This window comes from Capricornis sumatraensis, chromosome 1 (assembly GCF_032405125.1).
Source record: "Capricornis sumatraensis isolate serow.1 chromosome 1, serow.2, whole genome shotgun sequence".
In the NCBI taxonomy this organism is placed as follows: Eukaryota; Metazoa; Chordata; class Mammalia; order Artiodactyla; family Bovidae; genus Capricornis; species Capricornis sumatraensis.
The window spans coordinates 93042488-93068601 of record NC_091069.1 but is presented as its reverse complement, the minus strand read 5'-3'; the positions used below and the strand labels follow the sequence as shown (position 1 = coordinate 93068601).

The 26114-nt window shown below is 38.2% G+C and overlaps 1 protein-coding gene across 2 annotated transcripts in view; it reads right to left on the bottom strand.

The window, feature by feature from the left end:
* Positions 1-26114, bottom strand: part of ZNF638 (zinc finger protein 638) — a 72292-nt gene that overhangs the window by 28130 nt on the left and 18048 nt on the right. For both annotated transcript variants that reach the window (XM_068968487.1, XM_068968551.1), the window contains exons 8-13: positions 8247-8305; positions 7976-8028; positions 3443-3493; positions 1699-1770; positions 825-911; positions 328-396 (exon numbers count right to left, since the gene is read on the bottom strand). In XM_068968487.1, coding sequence (XP_068824588.1) covers positions 328-396; positions 825-911; positions 1699-1770; positions 3443-3493; positions 7976-8028; positions 8247-8305 — 391 coding nt within the window. The remainder of the gene's footprint in view (positions 1-327; positions 397-824; positions 912-1698; positions 1771-3442; positions 3494-7975; positions 8029-8246; positions 8306-26114) is intronic.

Genomic DNA, 26114 nt, shown 5'->3' with positions numbered 1-26114 from the left:
TGAAGATCTGAATCACAATATTCTTAAATTCACCTAGGTATAACCCAATAGTTGCTGCTGTTGAATCACTCAGCTGTTTCCAACTCTTTGCGACCCCATAGACTGTAGCCCACCAGGCTCCTCTGTCCGTGGGATTTCCCAGGCAAGAATACTGCAGTGGGTTGTCATTTCCAACATATTATATATGTTATATTATATATATTATATATGTAATATATATATCTTCTACATATATATATATCTATGATACAAAAACCTTAGTAAAATTTATTTTTAATCTTTCATCTTTAAACATAAGACAATAAACTAAAATTTCTATTTACCTACCTGAAATAGTTTCTTTAGCTCCATTTTCAGTGGTTTTGACTTCCACATTTGTCTTCATTTCAGAGCTTTCTGCAAGATTAAAGTGAAAGTGAAAGTTGCTCAGTCGCGTCCGACTCTGTGACCCCATGGATGGAATTCTCCAGGTCAGAATACTGGTGTGGGTAGCCTTTCCCTTCTCCAAAGGATTTTCCCAACCAAGGGATCGAACCTAAGTCTCCCGCATTGCAGGTAGATTCTTTACCAGCTGAGCTCTTATTAGTCTAGAAAAACACACTAATACAATTAAACTAATGAATATAAACAGGAACTTAAGCTAGGTTATTTTATTTCAAGTCTCCATAAGCTGACCTGATTAAAGACAAAGCTAATACAAATTTTCCTTTGAAACACAAAACAATCCTTTTGATTTTTAAGCAACTACTCCAAAATATACCTCCAATGTATACAGATAGGATTTAATGAAACAAAAGCACTGAATGATAGCAATTCAAGCTTACCTGGTACATTCACAGATTTACTGGTGTCTTTGTTCTTGACAATTACAGCCTTTTTGACTTCCAGAGACTTCTTTCCACCAGATTTTGCTTTTAAAAGTAAGAGTTGAACCATTATTATAAGGCTGTATTCAGTCATTTAGCATGTTTCATACTACTATGTCAGTAAATAAGTAGTTCAACTTCATTATAAAAGCAGCTCTTTTCCAGGTATTTCTAATTTTTTTCAATATCTGTTTACCAGTAAAAGAAAATATAAACTGAGATATAATTTTTGTTAAGGGTTACTAATGATTCACAAATTTGATCCTCATGTGCCAAAAGCACACCAAAATCACACACAAAAATTCTATTTTATTATTTCCACAAAGATTCTTTACAATTACATTAGTCTACTGGGAAAATATATTAATAAACAGATCATGTTAGTTTCAACATGTTACAATTTAGTGTTTCATTTCTTGATGGAAGATACATTCTTATAACATGGAAAGAAAATCTTTAAAGTAGAAATATTAGCGGAGTTCTATAAGCTGAGAAAGATAATATGAAGTGAGAACTCTGAAAACATGAAGAAAAGAAAGATTAAACAGGGGGGAAGTGGTTATAGCAGTCTAATATTATACAGCTGTCAGAATGTTTCCAAAAATATCTGCAATGGCAAAAACTGTCAAAGACCAAAGCACCTAAAAACAAAAGTTGTATGTGTGTTAAGTTTTAAGTATCAAAGAAGTATCTACTAAACTTTTCAAGATGTTATCAGATACTGCTACTGCTAGATACAAATTCTGTAAATTTAAAACTTGCTTTTGATATATTTATTATATTCTTTAAAACAGAATTAAGAATAAACAATATAACCTTTCAACAGTCTTACCTGTTTTGATTGAAGCTTTATTACCTTTAGCAGCTACTGTTACCACAGATTTGACAGAACCCGCTGACTTCCCTAAATCACAAAAGCTCAGTCAAAACTGGTTTATTTATTAACTAGTATCAACAATACTGAAAGAACCTCACAAAGGATATAAGACAGACTATATTTTATTCAAAACATAAAATGCTATCATCTTTAGGGATACAGATCATTTGCTAAATTAGAAATGATAATTCACCTCCCTTTTGGGGTACTTAAAAAATAGCATTCAGGCAAGTTACTTAAATCAAATCAACTAGAAGCAAAATTACTAACTACAGGATATAAAAACATTTCTATGATAGCTTTAATGGTTCCAAAAGCAGTTATATTTAGGACCTCCCAATTCACACTTCCTTGGCTCCCAATCGATTAAAAAGCCCTTCAAAGTTAAAGTCGCTCAGTCTTGTCTGACTATTTGTAACCCCATGGACTATGCGGTCCATGGAATTCTCTAGGCCAGAATACTGGAGTGGGTAGCCATTCCCTTCTCCAGGGGATCTTCCCAACCCAGGGATCAAACCCAGATCTCCCGCACTGCAGGCGGATTCTTTACCAGCTGAGTCACCAAGGAAGCCCTTAAGAATACCTATATCATGGTCAGGCCACATCAAGATTGTTTTGACTCATTCATAATGGGTCCTATTTTAACAGAACTTTTTGAACTTTAACACTTTGTACATATGCATATATTACTGTTGCCTATATTCCAAAATGATGTTTATATAAAGACTGTGATCATCTAAGTGTCACTAAAAAGACTGCCAGAGAACAAGAAAAACTGAACCTTTTTATTCAGAGAGCAACAAGAGGTTTAGTTCTTAAAATCAGGATTCTCAACAAGTAGCAACACAGTATATGAGGAAAAAGCCCAGGATCAGAAGTCATTAAATCCAAGCTGAATTCCACGTTAAATTGTGAAGTCTGGGGAAATTTACTGATTTCTGTGCACACTACCCTATTTATAAACAATGGTGGTAATCACCCTATTTAACAGGATCTTCTGTAAAAATATGATCATGCTTTTGAAAAGTTATTAAAAGAAATTATAACATCTACAATACTTAATCAAAATAGCTTACAAATCCACTGTTCATATCCAGAGAGAGACCTTAATTTTTGCTCAAAAAGAGAAACACTATTCTTTATATTGTCATTTAACCAGTCATTTCCTAGTCATGCCCAAGTTTTGTCACACTGCAGTAACCTCAGCCCAAATGAACCCTTAAGGTATTTCTTTCACTATTCTATGCTATTACCACAAAGAAATTCACTTTACTACTTCTAGTATAGGAAAAACAGAAAGAGGGATAAATACTAGGGCAAGGAGAAAAAAATTTAATTAGTTACTTTAAAATATAATGTAGCCTACAAAAAAGGCAAATAGAACATAATTTGCCGTAAGTTTGTTATCTGGACTATTTTATAAAAGAAAAGTAAACAGAGAAGACCAAAAAGAGAAAAAGGGAATCTAATATTCACCATGAGAAATATTTTGCCAGTTAAATTATTTTATTTTGATAATAACTGCAGGAAAAGAGCACTGTCTACTAAATATGCCTTCTTAAAACTTCTAGATGACTGTAAATTTCAAAAATTGGTATATACTCAGCAAACACTTTATTACATGAAATCCAAGACTACTGACAAAACCGTCTTAAATAATTTAATTAATATGTCTAACATCCTAATATAGAAAACATACCTGAAGATTTATTTACTTTGGTTGCAGATGTCTTGGTTTGTCCAGTTTTGGCTAAAATAATAAGAAAAATACATCAATTAACACATTACAAAAAATATCATTTACATTTAGGAAAGAGCTAACTTGGCATAACCTTCTTATCCTTATCCATCAGAGGGCAGAGAGAATGCAAACCACAATCACAGAAAACTAACCAACTGATCACATGGATCACACCCTTGTCTAAATGAAACTACGTGCCATGCCATGTAGGGCCACCCAAGACGGACAGGTCATGGTAGAGAGTTCTGACAAAACGTGGTCCACTGGAGAAGGGAATGGCAAACCACTTCAGCATTCTTGCCATGAGAACCCCATGAACAGAATGAAAAGGCAAAAAGGTATGACACTGAAAGATGAACTCCCCAGGATGATAGATGCCCAATATGCTATTGAAGAAGAGCAGAGAAATAGCTCCAGAAGGCATGAAAAGGCTGAGCCAAAGCAGAAACAACGCCAAGTTGTGGATGTGTCTGGTGGTGAAAGTAAAAGTCCTATGATGAAAAGAACAATACTGCATAGGAACCTGGAATGTTAGGTCCATGAATCAAGGTAAATTGGAAGTAGTCAAACTGGAGATCAGAGAAGGCAATGGCACCCCACTCCAGTACTTTTGCCTGTAATGTCCCATGGATGGAGGAATCTGGTAGGTTGCAGTCCACGGGGTTGCTAAGAGTTGGACATGACTGGGCGACTTCACTTTCACTTTTTACTTTTATGCCCTGGAGAAGGAAATGGCAACCCACTCCAGTGTTCTTGCCTGAAGAATTCCAGGGTGGGGAAGCCTGGTGGGCTGCCGTCTATGGGGTGGCACAGAGTCAGACACAACTGAAGTGACTTAGCAGCAGTAGCAAACAAGAGGTGGCAAGAGTAAACATTGACATTTTAGAAATCAGTGAACTAAACTGGACAGGAATGGGCAAATTTAATTCATATGATCACTGTATCTGATTCTTGGTGGCAAGAATCCCTAAGAAATGGAACAGCCCTCAAAGTCAACAAGAGCCCAAAATGCAACACTTGGATGCAGTCTCAAAAATGACAGGATGATCTCAGTTTGTTTCCAAGGAAAACCATTCAAAATGTTAGTAATTCAGTTCATTTCCAAGGCCAATGATTCAATATCATAATAATTCAAGTCTATGCCCCAACCACTAATGCTAAAGAAACTGAAGTTGAATGGTTCTATGATGACCTCATAGTCAACAAGAGTCTGAAATGCAGTCTCAAAAATGACAGAATGATCTCTGTTCCTATCCAAGGCAAACCATTCAGTATCATAGCAATCCAAGTCTATATTCCAACCACTAATGCCAAAGAAGCTGAAGTTAAACGGTTCTATGATGACCTGAAAGACGTTATAGAACTAACACCTTTTCATCATAGAGGACTGGAATGCAAAAATAGGAAGCTAAGAGATACCTGGAGTAACAGGCAAGCTTGATCTTAGAGTACAAAATTAAGCATGGCAAAGGCTAACAGAGTTTTGCCAAGACAACACACTGGTCATAGCAAACACCCTCTTTCAACAACATAAGAGTCGACTCTATACATGGACATCACAAGATGGTCAATGCTGAAATCAGACTGATTATATTCTTTGCAGCCAAAGATGGAGAAGTTCTACACAGTCAGGAAAAACAAGACCGGGAGCTAACTGTGGCTCAGATCATAAACTCCAATTGCAAAATTCAGACTTAAACTGAAGAAAGTAGAGAAAACCACTAGACCATTCAGGTATGACCTAAATCAAATCCCTTGCAATTATACAACGGAAGTGACAAGTCGATTCAAGGGATTAGATCTGCTTGAGTGTCTCAAGAACTATGGATGGAGGTTTGTAACATTGTTCACGAGGCAATGATAAAACCATCCCTAGGAAAAAGAAATGCAAAAAGGCAAAATGGTTGTCTGAGGAGGCCTTACAAATAACTGAGAAAAGAAGAGAAGCTAAAGGCAAAGTAGAAGAGGAAAGATAAGTATCTGAATGCAGAATTCCAAAGAATAGCAAGGATAGACAAGAAAGCCTTCCTAAGTCAATGACGTAAGGAAATAGAGGAAAACAATACAATGCGAAAGGACTAGAAAATTAGAGATACCAAGGGAACATTTCACGCAAAGATGGGAACAATAAAGGACAGAAACGGCATGGACCTAATAGAAGTAGAAGAGATTAATAAGAGGGGACAAGAATATACAGAAGAACTATACAAAAAGGATCTTACTGATCTAGATAACCAGACATCCTGCGATGTGGAGTCAAGTGGACTTAGGAAGCATCACTAGATAGTGGAGGTGATGGAATTCCAGTTGAGCTATTTCAAATCCTAAAAGATAATGCTGTGAAAGTGCTGCACTCAATATGCCAACAAATCTGGAAAACTCAGCAGTGGCCACAGGACTGGAAAAGGTCAGTATCATTCCAATCTCCAATCCCAAAGAAGGGCAATGCCAAAGAATGTTCACACTACCACACAATTGCACTTATTTCACATGCTAGCAAGGTCAAGCTCAAAATCCTTCAAGCTAGGCTTCAACAGTACATGAATCAGGAACTTTCAGATGTTCAAGCTGGATTTAGAAAAGGCAAAGGGACCAGAGATCAAATTGCCAACATCCGCTGGACCATAGAAAAAACAAGAGAGTTCCAGAAAAACATCTACTTCTGCTTCACTGACTACGTTAAAGCCTTTGACTGTGGATCACAACAAACCGTGGAAAAGTCTTCAAGAAATGGGAACACCAGACCACCTTGGTATTCTGCCTGCCTCCTGTGAAACCTGCATGTAGGTCAAGAAGCTACAGTTAGAACCAGGCATGAACAACAGACTAGTTCAAAACTGGGAAAGGAGTATGTCAAGGCTGTATACTGTCACCTGCTTATATAACTTATATGCAGAGTACATCATGCGAAATGCTGGGCTGGACAAAGCACAAGCTGGAATCAAGATTGTGGGGAGAAATATCAATAACCTCAGATATGCAGATGATACCACCCTCATGGCAGAAAGCAAAAAGGAACTAACAAGTCTCTTGATGAAGGTGAAAGAGGAGAGTGAAAAAGCTGGCTTAAAACTCAAACAGTCAAAAAATGAAGATCATGGCACCTGGTCCCACCACTTCATGGTGAATAGGTGGGGGAAAAGTGCAAAGTGCTAGGTTTTATTTTCTTGGGCTTCAAAATCACTGCAGATGGTGACCACAGCTGTGAAATTAAAAGATGCTTACAAATTACAAGAAAAGCTATGACAAAAGACGCTTGCCCCTTGGAAGAAAAGCTATGACAAAAGCTAGACAGCATGTTAAAAAGCAGAGACGTTACTTTGCCAACAAAGGTCTGTATAGTCAAAGCTATGGTTTTTCCAGTAGTTATGTATGGAGGTGTGAATTGGACCATAAAAATGACTGAGTGCCAAAGAATCGACGCTTTTGAACTGTGGTGTTGGAGAAAACTCTTGAGAGTCCCTTAGACTGCAAGCAGATCAAAGATATGATGTGAAGAACTGACTCATTAGAAAAGACCCTGATGCTGGGAAAGACTGAAGGCAGGACGAGAAGGGGGCAACAGAGGATAAGATGGTTGGATCCCATCACCGACTCAATGGACATGAGTTTGAGCAGGGTCCAGGAGTTGATAATGGACAGGGAAGCCTGTCCTAGTGCAGCCCATGGGGTCACAAAGAGTAAGACACGACTGAGTGACTGAACTGAACTGAACTGCCTAAGGGTCATGAAAGGTATCAAAAAGAAGCATTTTCTGAGATAGCCCTTAAAGAATAAATTGGAATTTGCTCCACCTTGATCCTCCAAAAGGAGTTTTAATTGGCTTTGTATGTTCATTATCTTGCACAAGGCCTGGTACCTACTAAGTGGGTACTTTAGAAGTGCTTACTGCTGCTGCTAAGTCGCTTTAGTCGTGTCCAACTCTGTGCAATCCCATAGACGGCAGCCACCAGGGTCCTCTATTCTGGGATTTTCCAGGCAAGATCTGGAGTGGGTTGCCATTTCCTTCTCCAATGCATGCACGCATGTTAAGTTGCTTCAGTCGTGAGCGACTCTGTGCAACCCCATGGACAGCAGCCCACCAGGCTCCTTTGTCCACGGGATCTAGAGGTAAGAATACTGGAGCAGGTTGTTAGCAAGTACAGTTAACTGGAACTTAGACAATGACTCCACATGAATGGACAGTATAAAGAGCTGTGAAATGAAATACGACAGAACAGCTGGAAAATAAACTGCTCTGAGTAACTGAAACATAATGTACACCTGTGTGACAAGAGACTGAAAAAGTAATCTGGGGGAAAGGGTAAGGGGTCATTTATGCAAGGCTGAAGAATATGGGCATTCTCCAATGGATCACTAGCTTAAAACAGGGGCCAATGTGGATCCCTTCTACTAAAGCACAATGAATACTATTTTCCTAGCATCACCTTGCAAGAAGTTTCCAGTAAACTGACAAAATATATTAGAGGAGTATTAAAAGTAACAACTTACTAGTAGAAGCTGCAGTCACAGTTTCAATACCTGTGGAAGCATCTGTATCTTTTCTATTAAAAGAAGAAAAAAAATTAGCAAAGAAATTCTAAGACCAAAATCTTCTAAAGATACAAAGCTTAAATCTAAAAAAGTTTAAAATAATTAATTAGAATCGTGTCCCATTTGAGTCAGGGAGATTAAAATATATTAAAAATGTAGTTGTCAAAACTTTTAAATTTTAATTCATATGCCTATTTGTTCTCACACAGAAAATCAGAGAATTACTTACTTTAAAGTAGATGCAGATGTTTTCTTGGAATCTGACATCTTTTTCTTCACTTCTTTGTTCTATGAAGGAAAAATATTTTGAAAACCTTAAGCCTCTTCTCAAATTATAAAAGGGAATATACAAAAAACACAAAAGCATATGAAATTTATACACATGTACAACCACAAATAAAAATCTTACTCTAAAGTAAAAATGCTAATTACCTTTTCTATTTATAAACAGAAATAAAATATTTTCAACTTGTAATTATACAGTGTAATTCTACATCTTGTCTTTTATCACTTACTGACATTTTCTTATCACTATCTTTCAAAGACATTTCTAATAGTGCCATACCATTTCTGGTATCTAATTACAATCACTCTGGTCAGATCTATCACAATCTTTTGCTTTAATTACTATAATAGACTCATAATGGTCTCTGCTTCTGTCTTTGCTTTTCAACCACCCTCACTTCATTTTTAACATAGAACCAGATTGATAACTGGCAGTCCTAAACTCAAAACCTTTCATCACACTCAGAAAAAAAGCTAATACTTAAAAGTTTACTCTACTCATTTCACCCATTCTTTACCCCAAATCACCACATATCTCTTTACAGCCATCTCTACTTTTTTGGGCTCCAAAATCACTGCAGATGGTGACTGCAGCCATGAAATTAAAAGACGCTTACTCCTTGGAAGAAAAGTTATGACCAACCTAGATAGTATATTCAAAAGCAGAGACATTACTTTGCCGACTAAGGTCTGTCTAGTCAAGGCTATGGTTTTTCCTGTGGTCATGTATGAATGTGAGAGTTGGACTGTGAAGAAAGCTGAGCGCAGAAGAATTGATGCTTTTGAACTGTGGTGTTGGAGAAGACTCTTGAGAGTCCCTTGGACTGCAAGGAGATCCAACCAGTCCATTCTGAAGGACATCAGCCCTGGGATTTCTTTGGAAGGAATGATGCTGAAGCTGAAACTCCATTACTTTGGCCACCTCATGCGAAGAGCTGACTCTTTGGAGAAGACTCTGATGCTGGGAGGGACTGGGGGCAGGAGGAGAGGGGACGACCGAGGATGAGATGGTTGGATGGCATCACTGACTCAATGGGCGTGAGTCTGAGTGAACTCCGGGAGATGGTGATGGACAAGGAGGCCTGGCGTGCTGCAATTCAGGGGGCTGCAAACAGTTGGACACAACTGAGCGACTGAACTGATGAACTGAACTACTTTCAATCCCAAGCACCCTTTAAACTCCTAAAACAAAACATAGGCATGGACTTGAGAAGTCTTCTGCAGTTGCTGTTTGGAATGCTCCCAATTCAAGGAATAATTTACACCTTCACCTACTTTTCACATTTTTAATGAGACCTTCCATTAACTACCTTACTGAAAGGTGCATTGGTCTTTAAGCTTGGCAATTAGTGAACATCCAATAAATATGTGTTAAAATGATGTGAACTTACAATTGCTGTCATTTTATGTTTTCTGTTTTTTGCAGGCATCTTTGCCATTTCCTTTTGTGCCATATGGGATTTTATCCAAACATCTCCCTTACCCCCAGTAGTTTAAAGATACTCATCCTCCTGCTTATATTCTACTAATGCTGCTAAGTCGCTTTAGTTGTGTCCGACTCTGCGCGACCCCGTGGACTGCAGCCTACTAGGTTCCTCCATCCATGGGATTTTCCAGGCAAGAGTACTGGAGTGGGTTGTCATTGCCTTCTCCTTGCCATTTTAGTAATGGGTATCTCCAATTTCAAAAGAAATACGAAACTATTGATTTCTTCTTATAAATTTAAAAGCCCTTACACCTTGGTGTACGTGCTAATTTTTGATGACATTATTTTAGGACAAAGTTTTTTTTTTTATTCTTTTTTAACAATTTATACTATTTTATAAAGATACAACTATTTGTGTTTTACCCTGTTTAAATGGGCTTCCCAGGTGGCTCAGTGATAAAAAAAAAAATCTGGCTACCAATTTAGGAGATCCAAAAGACTCAGGTTTGATCCCTGGACTGGAAAGATCCCCTGGAAGAAGAAATGGCAACCCACTTCAGTATTCGTGCCTGGGAAATACCACAGACAGAGGAGCCTGGTGGGCTACAGTCCATGGGGTGGCAAAGAGTCAGAAATAACTGAGCATACATGCACTCTATGTTTAAATGGTTTTATTACTCTCTGTTGTTTAGTCACTAAACCATGTCCAACTCTTGCGATCCCAGGGACAATCTTCTTTTCACTCAACCTTGAGAATGAGTTGCTTGGCTATCTAAGGCTGGTCTACCTCTTTTTACATTTTTATAGCTTCTGCCTGGATCACTAGGGCTTTCACCTTTATAACTATGAAACTTAACATCTTCACCAGTTTTTAAGTGGTATTTTCTTTCTGGAATCCTAGTTATATGCAGATTGGGTCTCTTAGATGTATCCACCATGACTTTCTCTTCATTAAAATTGGACGTTTTAACCTTTACTAATAGACTCTTAAGTCCTAAGAAGGATGGAAGCACATCTGCCTTGTTCATTAACGCATCTTCTGCATGTACCACAATGATGTTTAAGAAATAGTTCTTTCCTTAAATATTTATTTATTGGATTGTGCTGGTTCTTAGTTGCAACACACAAACTTTTAGTTGTCACATGTGGGATCTAGTTCCCTGATTAGGGATCAAACCTACACCCCTTGCATTGGAAGCATAGAGTCTTAGTCATGGACCACCAGGAAAGTCCCAAGAAATAATTTTTGAATTAAAATGAAACTAAACTCTCTTCTGAACTGACTGTATATCCTCAGTTTTATCTGTTATTAATTAGATTTTCCATAATGCTCAAACCACTATGCACTGCTTCCCGGCACTGTTTTTGTTCTCCATGCAGTCTTCTTAAATCTAAGCTAACTGCTTGCTCTAGGTTTTAGATGTAATGTCACCATGAATCTTGCTGAAACCAGTAAATCTGTTTTTTAAGTCTTGTTTTTTCTGTTTTCTTGAAGAGCCGTAGCACTATTTTATAACTGCAAAGGTCCTTCTGTCTGTTGAAAACTCTGATTATATTTTTTTCTGTATCAAGAGCTCCTGCTTTTTTAAGGAAAATTTTGAGTACCAACATGTGCCCATTTTTCTGGAAAAGAAGAATGCTTGCTTTCAGCAGACTGGTTAAGAATCATTGTTAAAGACTCATGTCTATGCTGGCTTGTAATTAAACACAAGGTTATTTCTCAGACAAAGTTTGTCATCAGAACTATGCAGAACCATACTTTAATCCTTCAGGTGTAATACAGGGATGTAGAAATTTTTTACCTTTTCTCTAACATTTTATTACTGATTCCAAGAAGTAGCAAAATGAAGAGAATATTTTCTGAATCACGGAGTTCAAGACAGTCCTAACATGAAATAACATGAAACATCAAACATGGGCAGAAAGGTTTTGTCATGGTTTTAACTATTCATGCCAAAATTAAGCCGTAGACCAAGAAAGCTATAGGGTTGACCTTCTTTTTCCTAGTTTGAGTTTCCAGTCTATTTTGTGCTTGCTCTGACAGGAAATCTTAATGTCTTCCCCTATGGTAACAGGCCAAAACATTGTCCCATAAACTTCTAACCTTGAAGAAGCCATAACCAGAGTTCTGTTGCGGGTTCCCTCTGGTCAATCACAAGAGCGAAGTCATGAGTAAACCTCTGAAGGCTTTAATTCAGCACCATTCAAACCATATTTAACTGAAGAACATCAGTGTTTGTGACAGGTAGATGGCATGTTTTCTAGTTTTCAGTGCTGATACTTAGGCCATTCATTATTAAGAAAATCAAAATAGTAAATGTCTGAACTATTCAACTTACACTGCTGCCTTACCAACCTTATAAAAAAGTCATCTAAGAGAATTATTTTAATCTGTTTGAAATACTCTAACACCCTAAATGTATCATTACTCGGTCATTTTCCCAGATTAAACATTTTAGAATTAAAGAATATTGATCTCACATTTAAAACTTTAATAATCAGCTAGTCCTGCTTGAGAGTCAATGGTATAAAAGCTATTTCTTTCTATTGTCAAGGTTACTAATCTACCCCAAACTTTTACTACTCTTAAGAGTAATCTGCTTGTCTAGATGAGTGCCCTAACCGGATTTCAGTGATCTTTTCTCTTCTTTCCTTTAATCAACATGCTTTCTTTGCCTTCAGAGTTATTTGCCCAACTAATTCATTCTGCAGATCACTTCCTGATGAATTTTTCAAATCCATCGATTTCACTGTCATAGCCCTGCTGAAAACTTTGAATAACATTTAACTGTCTCAAAATAAAGTTTAAATTATTAAATTATGCATTCAATTCTTGCTTCCCCTTATTCTTCTCTGCCATAGAGGAGGATATGTGTCACAGTTCTGATAAATCAAATGTAGGTGGAAGCTGCTGGGGAACTCCTCCTTCTTGGGGGTGTGTGCGGAGGGGAGGAGGGACACTAAAAATTCATTGTGTTCCTGACACATTCCTTTCTTTCTGTTTGAAAGATTGAAATAATGCCAGAAGGTACAACAACCATCTTACAAAAAGGATGAAAAAGTACACGTTAATGACAGTGAATCAGAAAAATCAAAAGGCTGGGTTCCTGAAGATATTTTAGAGCTGTTCTATCAGCCACAGATCACCCACCAGCCAATTTCCTGTTATAAATAAACCTCTTATTTGTTTAATAAACCACTGGAGAAGTTTTCTGTTAACTGGAAATGAAAAAACTTCTAAAGTGGTAATGACAATGGTCATCATGTAATCATTATTCAAATTAGGACAATGGAACAATGAGATGGGCATGTATGTACCTAGTATTAGTAAACTGGGATGATGGGTTACTCCAATAATAACTAACCAGAAAACATAAAAAATAAAACTCTTTTAATAGCAACTGAAATAATATTTATGACATATACAAATAAATAAAAACATGTCTTCCAAAATGCATGTTATGGAAACATTACAAAAGAATGTTATGGAAAAAAAATGTAAAAACTCGCTGAGGGACACAAAATGAAATCTAAATAAATGAAGAAAAAAAACCTGTTTTTGGACAGAAAGATTTAGTACTGTAAATACATCAATACAAATTCTGTACAGTACCAATTAAATGCCCATTAAGGTTTTTTAGAGAACAAACTGATTCTAAATCTAATATGTAGGAGTAAATGTTTAAGATTAAGCAAAAATACATGGAAGGAGAAAACAAAGAAAAACGATTCTATTAGAAAAATGACAAATATTATAAAGCTATAGTTATAAAAATTTAAACTACATAGTATTCATACGAAAATAAACAGACTGAAACAGATCTATGTGTATAGGGTCATTTATACACAAGACAGCTTTACAAATCAATAAGGAAAGATAAATAAGGCATAAATAGTGTTGGGTTAACTGGTTATCCATTTTGCAAACAGTCGTATCATTCACACATTGTATCACAAATAACAGATTTAAAAAATAATGGAAACATATCTTTCTGGCACTGGTATAAAGGTCTTCTAAAATAAAAGGAAAAAGCCATTAACAGTAAAAAAAGCAATAAAACTTGAGTACACCAAAATTTAAAAAACTGTAAGTATCATATAAGCAACAGACTAAAAGAAAATACTTCTCATGTATGATACAAAATTAGTATCTTAGGATAATGAACACCTTCAGATGAACATTTTTCAAAAGGCAAATAACCCAATAGAAAAATGTGAGAAATAGGATGCAGCGCTCTCCTCCCACAGATTCATCAAAAGTACATCTACATGTAGACCAACTTACAAAGAACATCTACTGAACAATACCAGAAGACAGACTTTCAAAGGAGCATGAAAATCTCCACATAACAGGGAAGGGCAGAAGAAAAGAGAAAATAAAGAAAGGAATCAGGACAAGACCTGTGCCTCTGGGAGGGAGCTGTGAAAGAGGAAAAGGTTTCTGCACACTGGGAATTCCCCTCACTGATGAGATCAGCTGGGAACAGAGATGGAGGAATGGAACCTCAGAGGAGAGCTCAGCAACAGAGGTGCAGAGGACAAAGCCAAGAGAAACCTGAACAGACTGCTGGTGCTGGCCAGCTCCCCAAAGCCTAAGATGCTCATCCATTCAACCACTAGGGCAGGTGGAGCTTGTGTCCTGAGGCTTGGGCTTTGGAGGTCAGGCCCAAAGGGCAGGACTGGAGTTGGCTGTGTGAAGACAGTCTGAAGGGGTTATGAGGTAGTACACCACATCTGATGGAGTCCAAGAAGAAGCCTGGGTCCTTCACAGAGACAAGGGACCACTGTTAGGAGGTGCGAGAGGAGAGGGATGTCACAGAAGCTTCTTTCTCCATATGCTCATAGGCGCCCCACACAAATTCCAGGGGTGGGTGCAAGTCGTGGCTGCTATCTCAGATTCCAGAGGTAGGCACGGACTGGAGCCACTGCCGTTGCCAAATGTTTTACAAACGGATGCAGGTCAATGCCCCCATTTTTCCGGGAACTTGCATGGCTTGCCACTGCTCCGAGTCTGCACTCAGGGTCAACTTCCCTGGGAGCATGTGAGGCCTGCCACTGCTGCCAAGGGTTTCATGACCCGATGCCAACCACCGGCCCCACCTCTCTGGGGCTTTGCAAAATAACACCGTCACTGCAGAGGAACACAACTGCAGCCCCCACCTTCCTGGGAACCTGCATGAGTCTAGCATCTGTGCACCTGCATAACCCTCATCAAGGTGGTAACAACCAGCACATGCTGACAAGAGACAGCAAGCATCCAAATCAAAAACAGCCTTCACACCAAAAAAATATTAAAACCCACACAAGCTATACAGGGATATTTCTGCTTATAAATAGCCCTCGAAGACTACATGAGATAGCTGTTTCTCCTAAACTCTCAGATTAAGACAAATACAAGGAAAATGAGAAGCCGAGAAACCACTCTCAGTTAAAATATCAAAAATATTTCCCTGAAGAAACAATGAAACAAAACTCTTCAGTCTGACACTGAGTTGAAAAAGGAGATAATGAAAATACTGGAAGAATTAAGAAAGGCTATCAAGAGAAATACAGATTATTATAAAAAAAAAAAAAGAGAACTACAAACTGTGAAAAGGAGCTAGGTAAAATCTAAAAATTCATTTGCCAAGATCAAAGCTGAGCTCAAGGCAGTAAACAGCAAAATGAATAATGTAGAAGAAAGAATAAGTGACCTAGAAGACAGACTAATGGAAAGTACCCAATCAAAAGAGCAGACAGAAAGCCAAACGAAAAAAAAAAAGCAATATAAGAGACCTACGGGATAATATAACACAGGCCAGTCTATGCAGAGATTGAAGAAAGAGAAAGAAAAAAGGGTACTGAAAATGTATTTGAAGAAATTATGGCTGAAAATTTCCCAAACCTAAAGAAGGAAACATATCCAGATACAGGAAGCACAGAAGGTCCCAAACATGATGAACCCAAACAGACCTACTCCAAGACATAATAAAAATGGCAAAAGTTAAAGATAAAGAGAGAATTCTAAAGGCAGCAAAACAAAAACAGAGTTCATTACTAGGTAACCTCCAGAAGACTATCAGTTGATTTCCATACATAAATACTGCAGGCCAGAAGGGAGTGGCAGAATAAGAGGAAATGATCAAATCACAAAAAGTAAAAGAAAGGAAGAAGCAAAGAATCAACTAGAAAACAGTTTGGTGTGGCAATACATAAATCAACTACACTTCATTTTTTTTAATGAAAAGTGTAAATAAACTATATTTCAATACATTTTTTAAAGAAAAAAAAAAGAAATAGCGATAAATACATGAATCAATAATTACTTTAAATGTCAATACTCCAATCCAAAGACACAGAGTGGGACTTCCCTAGTGGTGCACTGGGTAAGAATCTGCCTGCCAATGAAGTGGACACGAGTTCGATCGCTGGTGCTGGAAGACTACACGTGCCACAGAGCAAGTAAGCCTGGCCCCACAACTAATGAGTCTGTGTGCCACAACTACTGAACCAGCACCCATAAAGCCTGTGCTCAGCAACAAAAGAAGAAACCAGTGAGAAGCCCACACACAACAGAGACCCAGCACAGCCAAAAATTAATTTTTAAAAATGAAGAAGGGATATACACTATCAGGTGTAAAACTTTAAAAAAAATAAAAGAGTGACAGACTGGATTAAAAAATAAAAGCCTACAATATTCTGCCTACAAGAGGTCCACCTTAGGGCAAAGGACACATACAGATTGAAAGTGAGGGCATAGAATAAGATATCTCATGCAAAAATAAAGTGGGACTTGCAATACTCCTATCAGACAAAACAGACTTTAAAGCAAAGGCTACAAAGATAAAGGACACTATACAATGATAAAAGGATCAATACAAGAGGAAGATTTTACACTCATCAACAAATATGCACATAATTTAAGAGCACCCAAATACATAAAAAACATATGAAGGGAGAAATCAGCAGGAAGGCAACAGTAGTAGGAGACTAACACCCCACTCACATCAATGGAGAGATTTTCCAGACAGAGGTCCCAAATGTTACAACAGAAAAGTAAGAAGTAATATTTTCAGGACACTGCATCCAAAAAACTGCACAGAATATACATGTTTTTCAAGTGCACACACATTTTCTAGGATTGACCACCTGCCCTGGGGCACAAAACTAACCTAAACAAATTTAAGGGTACAGAAATTATTTCAAGCATTTTCTCTGATCACAATGGCATGAAACAAGAAATCAACCAAAGGAAACAAGGAAAAAAAAAAAAAGGATTACATGGAGACTGAATAACATGCTACTTAAAAAAAAAAAAGGGTTCAATAAGGAAAATTAAAAAGTACCTTGAGACAAACAATGACAACACAATCATACAAAATCTATGTGAAGTAAAGCCGCTCTGTGTGTCCGACTCTTTGGGACCCCATGGACTGTAGCCTACCAGGCTCCTCCATCCATGGGATTCTCCAGGCAAGAGTACTGGAGTGGGTTGCCCACTTCCTTCTCCAGGGGATCTTCCTGACCCAGGGATCACACCCGGGTCTCCCACATTGTAGGCAGACGCTTTACCATCTGAGCTACCAGGGAAGCCCTCTGCAATCCAGCAAAAGCAGTTCATAAGAGACCAGTTCATAGTGAATACAGGTCTTCATCAAAAACAAGAAAAAAATATCCCAAGTAAAAAGCCTAATCTACTACACAAAAGAATTTTTTAAAAAATAACCTAAAGTCAGAAGAGGGAAGGAAATAAAGATGGGGGTGGGGGAGAAAAAAAATAGAGATGAAGAAAACAATAGGGGGGGAAAAAAGTCAACAAAATCAAGAGCTGGTTCTTTGAAAGGGCAAACAAAACTGAACTTCCAATACAAAAAGCCCAGGACCAGAGGGCGTCATAGACAAATTCTCTCAAAGAAGAATATAAAAGACTGAAGAGAGAACACTCTCAAAGACATTCTATAAAGCCACCATCACTCTCATACTAAAACCAGAGGAAGAAACCACCAAAAAAGATATTTACAGGTCAGTATCATTGATGCATATTTAACACGACCAAGTGGGATTCATCCCAGGTTCACAAGTATGGTTCAACATACACAAATCAACATAACACATCACAGTAACAAGTCAAAAGGCCTCCCTGGTGGCTCAGACGGTAAAGTGTCTGCCTGCAATGCAGGAGACCGGGGTTCGAACCCTGGTTCGGGAAGATCCTCTGGAGAAGGAAATGGCGATCCATTCCGGCACTCTTGCCTGGAAAATCCCATGGATGGAGGAACCTGATGGGCCCCAGTCCATGGGGTCGCAAAGAGTCGGACACGACTAAGCGACTTCATTTCATTTAACAAGTCAAAAACCACATGATCATCTCAACAGATGCAGAAAAAGCATTCAATATCCATTCAGGATAAAAACTCCTATCACGTAACAAATAAAAAGGATCCAAATTGGAAGCGAGGAGGTACAACTGTTACTATATGCAGGTGACATGATACATATATAGAAAGTCCTAAGAACTATACATAAAAACGAATAGATCTAATAAATGAATTCAGCAAAGTAGCAGGATACAAGATTAACATTCAGAAATTGGTTGTATTACCTTCACAGTAAAAATGAAATATCAGAAAGAGAATGTCCTTTAAAGTCTCACCAAAAGATACATGGCAGAAACAAACACAATACTGTAAACCAATTATACTCCAATTAAAAATAAATAAACTGGGAAAAAAAATAAACCTTCCATGAGGAAAAAAAGCTTCACCAAAAAATTTAAAAACCTAGGAATAAACTTGACCAAGGAGGTGAAAAACTGACACGCTGAGAGTTATAAAATATTAATAAATAAAAGAAGAGTCAAAGAAATTGAAAAATAGCCCATGCTCTTGAATTGAAAGAACATTGTTGAAATGGAAATACTATCCAGAGAAAACTACAGATTAAATGTGATCCCTATCAAATTACCCCCTCATGACATTTTTTCACAGAAGTAAAATAACTCAAAAATTTATGTGGAACCATAGACCCACAATTGCCAAAGCAATTTTCAGAGGTGGGGGGAAGCAGGCAGCATAACTTTCCCAGACTTCAGACAATACTACAAAGCAACAGCAAACAAAACAGTTTGCACCTGGTATAAAAACAGACATGCAAATGATTGGAACAGTATAGAGAGCCCAGAAATAAACCTATACATCTATGGTCAATTAATCTTCAACGAAGAAAGCAAGAATAAACAATGGGAAAAAGAGAGTCTCTTCAGCAAATGGTGCTGGGAAAGTTGGACAGCTGCATGTAAATAAATGAAGTAAGAACATACCCTTTCACAACACACAGAAATGAACTCAAAATGGCTTAAAGACTTAAAACATATTCTGGCGTTTTTGTAAGGTGAGTTCATATCCTTGTGCTCTGCCACCTTCAGTGTCTAGTTTTATTTAACACCATAAAACTCCTAAAAGAAAGCATAGCAAAAACATTCTGATATAAATGGTACCAACGTCTTTCTTAGCTTAGTCGCCCAAGGCAATAGATATAAAAAGAAAAAATAAAACAGTCATTTGCAAAGCAAACTGTAAGAAAGACCCAACAACAACAAAAAAATGAAGACAAGATAGGGAGTGGGAGAAAATTTCTATAAATGATCAGACCAACAAGTGCTTATCTCCAAAATATACAGTTTATATAACTCAAGAACAAAAAAACAAACTACCCAATCAAAAAATGGGCAAAAGATCTCAACAGTTAATTTTCCACCTCAACAGCTATTTTTCCAAAGATATACAGATAGTCAGTAAGCACATGAAAAGAAGCTCAACCTCACTAATTATTACAGAAATGCAAATCAAAACTACAATGAGGTACAATCTCACAGCAGCCAGAATGATCATCATTAAAAAGTCTATAAATAAGAAATGCTGGAGAGGATGTGGAGAAGAGAAACCTCCTGCACTGCTAATGAGAATGTAAGCTGGTACAGCTGCAACGGAAAACAAAAAGGTTCCTCAGAAAACTAAAAATAGAATTACCACATAACCCAGCAATCTTGGGAATATATCCAGGCAAAACTGTAGTTCAAAAAGACACATGAACACCTATGTTCATAGCAGCACTATTCACAAGAACTAAGACACCAAAACAACCTAAATTTCCATCAACAAATAAATGGACAAAGATATGATATATATACAATGGAATACTACTCAGTCATAAAAAATGAAATAATGCCAAGTGTAGCATCATGGATACAACTATAGACATTATCACACTAAGGGAAGTCAGAAAGAGAAAAACAATTATCATATGATATCACATGGGTGGAATCTAAAATATGGCACAAATGAACCTATCTGTAAAATGGAAAGACTTTTAGACATAGAGAACAGAATTGGGGTTGACAAGGTGGAGGGGGGAGGAAGAGGGATGGCCTGGGAGTATGGGATTGGTAGATGCAAATGATCACATTTAGAATGGATAAACAATAAGGTCCTAATGTACATCACAGAGAACTATATACAATATCTTGTGATAAACCATAACGGAAAAGAATATAAAAGAGAATAACTGAGTCACTCTTCCAACAACACAAGAGAAGACTACACATGGACATCACCAGATGGTCAACACTGAAATCAGACTGATTACATTCTTTGCAGCCAATGATGGAGAAGCTCTATACAGTCAGCAAAACAAGACCGAGAGCTGACTGTGGCTCAGATCATAAATTCCTTATTGCCAAATGCAGATTTAAATTGAAGAAAGTAAGGAAAATCACTAGACCATTCAGTTGTGACCAAAATCAAACTCCTTACAATTATACAGTGGAAGTGAGAAACAGATTCAAGGGATTAGATCTGATAGAATGCCTGAAGAACTATGGATGGAAGTTCGGGACATTGTACAGGAGGCAGGGATCAAGACCACCCCCAAGAAAAAGAAATGCAAAAAGGCAAAATGGTTGTCTGAGGAGGCCTTACAAATAGCTGAGAAAAGAAGAGACGCAAAAGGCAAAGGAGAAAAGGAAAGATATACCCATTTGAATGCAGAGTTCCAAAGAACAACAAGGAGAGATAAAAAAGCCTTCCTCAGTGATCAATGTAAATAAACAGAGGAAAACAACAGAATGGGAAAGATCACAGATCTCTTCAAGAAAATCAAAGATACCAAGGGAACATTTCATGCAAAGATAGGCACAATAAAGGACAGAAATGGTATGGACCTAACAGAAGCAGAAGATATTAAGAAGAGGTGACAAGAATACACAGAAGAACTGTACAAAAAAGATCTTTACTACCAAGATAATCATGATGGTATGGTCACTCACCTAGAGCTAGACATCCTGGAATGTGAAGTCAAATGAGACTTAGGAAGCATCACTACAAACAAAGCTAGTGGAGGTGATAAAATTCCAGTTGAGCTATTTTAAATCTAGAAAGATGATGCTGTTAAGTACTGCCTTTCAATATGCCAGCAAATTTGGAAAACTCAGCAGTGGCCATGGGACTGGAAGAGGTCTGTTTTCATTCCAATCCCAAAGAAAGGCAATGCAAAAGAATGCTCAAACTACTGCACAATTGCACTCATTTCACCCGCTAGTAATGATCAAAATTCTCCAAGCCAGGCTTCAGCAATACATGAACCATGAACTTCCAGATGTTCAAGCTGGATTTAGAAAAGGCAGAGGAACCAGAGATCAAATTGCCAACATCTGTTGGATCATCAAAAAAGCAACAGAGTTCCAGAAAAACATCTACTTTTGCTTTATTGACAAAGCCTTTGACTGTGTGGATCACAACAAATTGTGGAAAATTCTTCAGGAGATGGGAATACCAGACCACCTGACCTGCCTCTTGAGAAATCTGTATGCAGGTCACGAAGCAACAGTGAGAACTGGACATGGAACAACAGACTGGTTCCAAATAGGAAAAGGAGTACGTCAAGGCTGTATATTGTCACCCTGCTTATTTAACTTCTATGCAGAGTACATCATGAGAAACGCTGGACTGGAAGAAGCACAAGCTGGAATCAAGATTGCTGGGAGACATATCAATAACCTCAGATATGCAGATGACACCACTCTTATGGCAGAAAGTAAAGAAGAACTAAAGAGACTCTTGATGAAAGTGAAAGAGGAGAGCGAAAAAGTTGGCTTACAACTCAACATTCAGAAAACTAAGATCATGGCATCTGGTCCCATCACTTCATGGCAAACAGATGGGGAAACAATGGAAACAGTGACAGACTTTATTTTTTTGGGCTTCAAAATCACTGCAGATGGTGACTGCAGCCGTGAAATTAAAAGATGCTTGTTCTTGGAAGAAAAGTTATGACCAACCTAGAGAGCATATTAAAAAGCAGAGCCATTACTTTGCCAAAAAAGGTCCGTCTAGTCAAGGCTATGGATTTTCCAGTAGTCATGTATGGATGTGAGAGTTGGACTATAAAGAAAGCTGAGCACTGAAGAATTGATGTTTTTGAACTGTGGTGTTAGAGAAGGCTCTTGAGAGTCCCTTGGACTACAAGGAGATCTAACCAGTCCCTCCCTAAAGGAAATTAGTCCTGAATATTCATTGGAAGGACTGATGCTGAAACTAATACTTTGGCCACCTGATGCAAAGAACTGACTCATTTGAAAAGACCCTGACGCTGGGAAAGATTGAAGGCAGGAGGAGAAGGGGATGACAGAGGATGAGATGGTTGGACGGCATCACTAACTCAATGGACATGAGTGTGAATAAACTCTGGAAGTTGGTGATGGACAGGGAGGCCTGGCGTGCTGCAGTCCATGGGGTCGGACGCGACTGAACTGAGTCACCTTGTGTACAGTAGAGACTAGCATAACACTGTAAATACATTACACCTCAATTTTAAAAAACTGAAAAAACAAATAGATTAAAGTCAATACTGAAGTTGGTGGAGCAGAAGGATATGAACTCACCTCCTTAGGAAAACACCAAAATCACAACTAACCGCTGAAGAAGCAGTGACAAAAAAAAAAGCTGGAACCTACCAGAAAAAAATGCCCTACATCCAAAGACAGAGACGCCACAATGAGTTGGCAGGAGGGGTGCAATCATGTTAAAATCAAATCCCATACTCACCAGGTGGGCAACTCACAAAACAGGAAAACAATTAAACCACAGAAGTTATCCCACAAGATTGCAAGTTCTGGGCCCCATGTCAGGCTTCCAGTCTGGAGTCTGGTAACAGGAGAAGGAGTCCCTAGAGAATTGGGTTTTTAAGGCCAGCAAGATTTGACTGCGGGAATTCCACAAGGCTGGAGGAAGCAGAAACTCCACTCTTGGAAGGGAGCAGACGAAGTCTTGTGTGCACCAGGACTCAGGGGAAAAAAGCAGGACCCCATAGAGACTCAGACAGACCTACCTGCCCACTACAGGAAGATCTCCTTGCAGAGGCAGGGATGGTTGTGGCTCACTGCAGAAACAAAGATTCTGGAAGCAGCCATTCTGTAAAGTACTCATTGGTATGAGTCCTTCTAGAGGCCCGCATTAGTCCCCCCAAACAGCCTATAAGCTTCAGGGGTGGGTCACCTCAAAGCCAAACAGCCAACAGGACAGGAACACACCCCACCTCCCTGAGCATGGCCCTGCCCAAGAGAGGGACAAAACGCAGCTCAGTCTACAACAGGGGAGGAACCAGCCCCTCTCATCAGAAAGCCTGCACAAATCGCTTAAGACAGCCTCATACACCAGAGAGCAACAGCGGAAGCAAGAACTACAATCCTGTAGCCTACAAAATAGCTACAGAAAATAAGACAAAATGAAAAAAGAGTCGTATGTCATAGAAGAAGGAAACGTGAAACCCCAGAAGAATAATTAAGTGAAGTAGAGATGGCCAACCTGCTACTGGAAAAAGAATTCACAATAATGATAGTGAAGATGAAGATGAAACACAATATCAGAAAAAGAATGGAGGCACAGATCAAGAAGATGCAAGAAGAGACAGAAGAACTAAAGAACAGACAGAGATGAAAACTACAACAATTGCAGAGAAAAATACACTGGAAGGAATCAATAGTGGAGTAAATGAGGCAGATAATGGATAAGGGACCCGGAAGGCAAAATGGTCACAATCACTGCCATGGAAAAGAATAAAAAAGAACGAAAAGAAATGAAGACAGTCTAAGAGAACTCTGGGACAACGTTAAACACACCAACATTCACATTATAGGGGTACCAAAAGGAGAAGAGAGAAAGGACTTGAGAAAATACTTAAGAGTAATAGCTGAAAAATTCCCTAACACGGGGAAGGAAAAAGTCATCCAAGTCCACATAGAGTCCCAGGAAGTAGAGTCCCAGGCAGGATAAACCCAAGGAGGAACATGGTGAAACACACAGTAATCAAACTGAGAAAAACGAAAGACAAAGAAAAAAAAATATTCAAAGAAGCAAGGGAAAAGCAAATAACAAACAAGGGACCATAAGATTATCAGCTGATTTCTCAGCATAAACTCTGTAGGCCACAAGGGAATGGCACAGTTATATTTAGAGTGATGAAAGGGAGGCATCTGCAACTAAGAATACTCTACCCAGCAAAGCTCTCCTTCAGATTCGATGGCGAAATCAAAAGCTTTATAGACAAGCAAAAGCTAAAACATTCATTTCTCAGCTAGCAAGGTTATGCTCAAAATTCTTCGAGGTAGGCTTCAGCAGTACCTAAACTGCAAACTTCCAAATGTACAAGCTGGGATTAGAAAAGGCAGAGGATCCAGAGATCAAATCGCCAACATTCACTGGATCATGGAAAAAACAAGGGAGTTCCAGAAAAAGTTCTAATTCTGCTTCACTGACTACGCTAAAGCCTTTGACTAAGTGGATCACAACAAACTGTGGAAAATTCTTAATGAGATGGGAGTACCAGACCACCTCACCTGTCTCCTCAGAAACCTGTATCCAAGTCAAGAAGCAACAGTTAGAACTGGACATGGAACAACAGATCAGTTCCAAGTTGGGAAAGGAGTATGACAAGGCTGTATATTGCCATTCTGCTTACTTAACTTATATGTAGGGTACCTCATATGAAATGCTGGGCTGGATGAATTACAAGCTGGAACCAAGACTGCTGGCAGAAATATCAACAAACTCAGAAATATAGATGATATACCACTCTAATGGCAGAAAGTAAAGTGGAACTAAAGAACCTCTTGATGAGGGTGAAAGAGGAAAGTGAAAAAGCTGGCTTGAAACTCAACATTCAAAAAACTAAGATGCAAGCATTTGGTCCCATCACTTCATGGCAAATAGATGGGGAAACAATGGAAATAGTGATAGATCTTATTTTCTTGGGCTGCAAAATCACTGCAGTGACTGTAGCCATGAAATTAAAAGACTCTTGCTCCTTGGGAGGAAAGCTATGACAAACCTAAAGCAGAGACATCACTTTGCCAACAAAGGTATGTATAGTTATGGTTTTTCCAGTAGTCGTGTATGGATGTGAAAGATGGATCACAAAGAAAGCTGAGCACTGAAGAACTGATGCTTTTGAATTGTGCTGGAGAAGATTCTTCAGAGTCCCTTGGACAGCAAGATCAAATCAGTCAATTCTAAAGGAAATCAATCCTGAATATTCAATGGAAGGATAGGTGCTGAAGCTGAAGCTCCAATACTTTCACTACCTGATACAAAGAGCCAACTCAATTGGAAAAGACCCTGATGCTGGGAAATACTCAAGGGGAAAGGAAAAGAGGGCAGCAGAGGATGAGATGATTAGATATCATCACCAACTCAATGGACATGAATTTGAGCAAACTCCAGGAGACAGTGAAAGACAGGGAAGCCTGGCATGCTTCTGAACTTAGCAACTGAACAACAACAGTAACAAAAGCTAAGATAATTTAGCACAGGAAAGAGATCAGCAACTTATAAGACCTTATACATATATAGAAAACCTTGCGGGAATAGCAAATCCAAAAACTACAACAGATAACACATTAAAAAAAAAAGCAACTGAAACACAACATTAAAGATGATCATCAAAACTAGATACCATTTTTTACATACTGGATTTTAAAACTGCAAATAATAAAATGTCACTTATAATGGAGAGACACCTGTACTCACATTAATTATTAGACTGTGAATTATTACAGCTATTTAACAGGTAATCCAACATTTCTTATTACAGTATATCCTAATACCCAGCAAGTCCACTATCGCTATCACCTCAAAATGCATAAGAAAGGCCTATGAAAGCCATATACAAGAAAGTTAACTAAAGTCCTATTTATAGTAATGAAAAACTAGAAATAACCTAAAAAGCAGTCCACGAGGGAACTGATAAAATAATCATGGTATATTCATACAAAGTAATGCCACATAGAACTTTGAAAGAATGAGGAAAATCTGTAAGTATTAATGTGGTTTGATCTCCAAATAAGTGACTGAAATA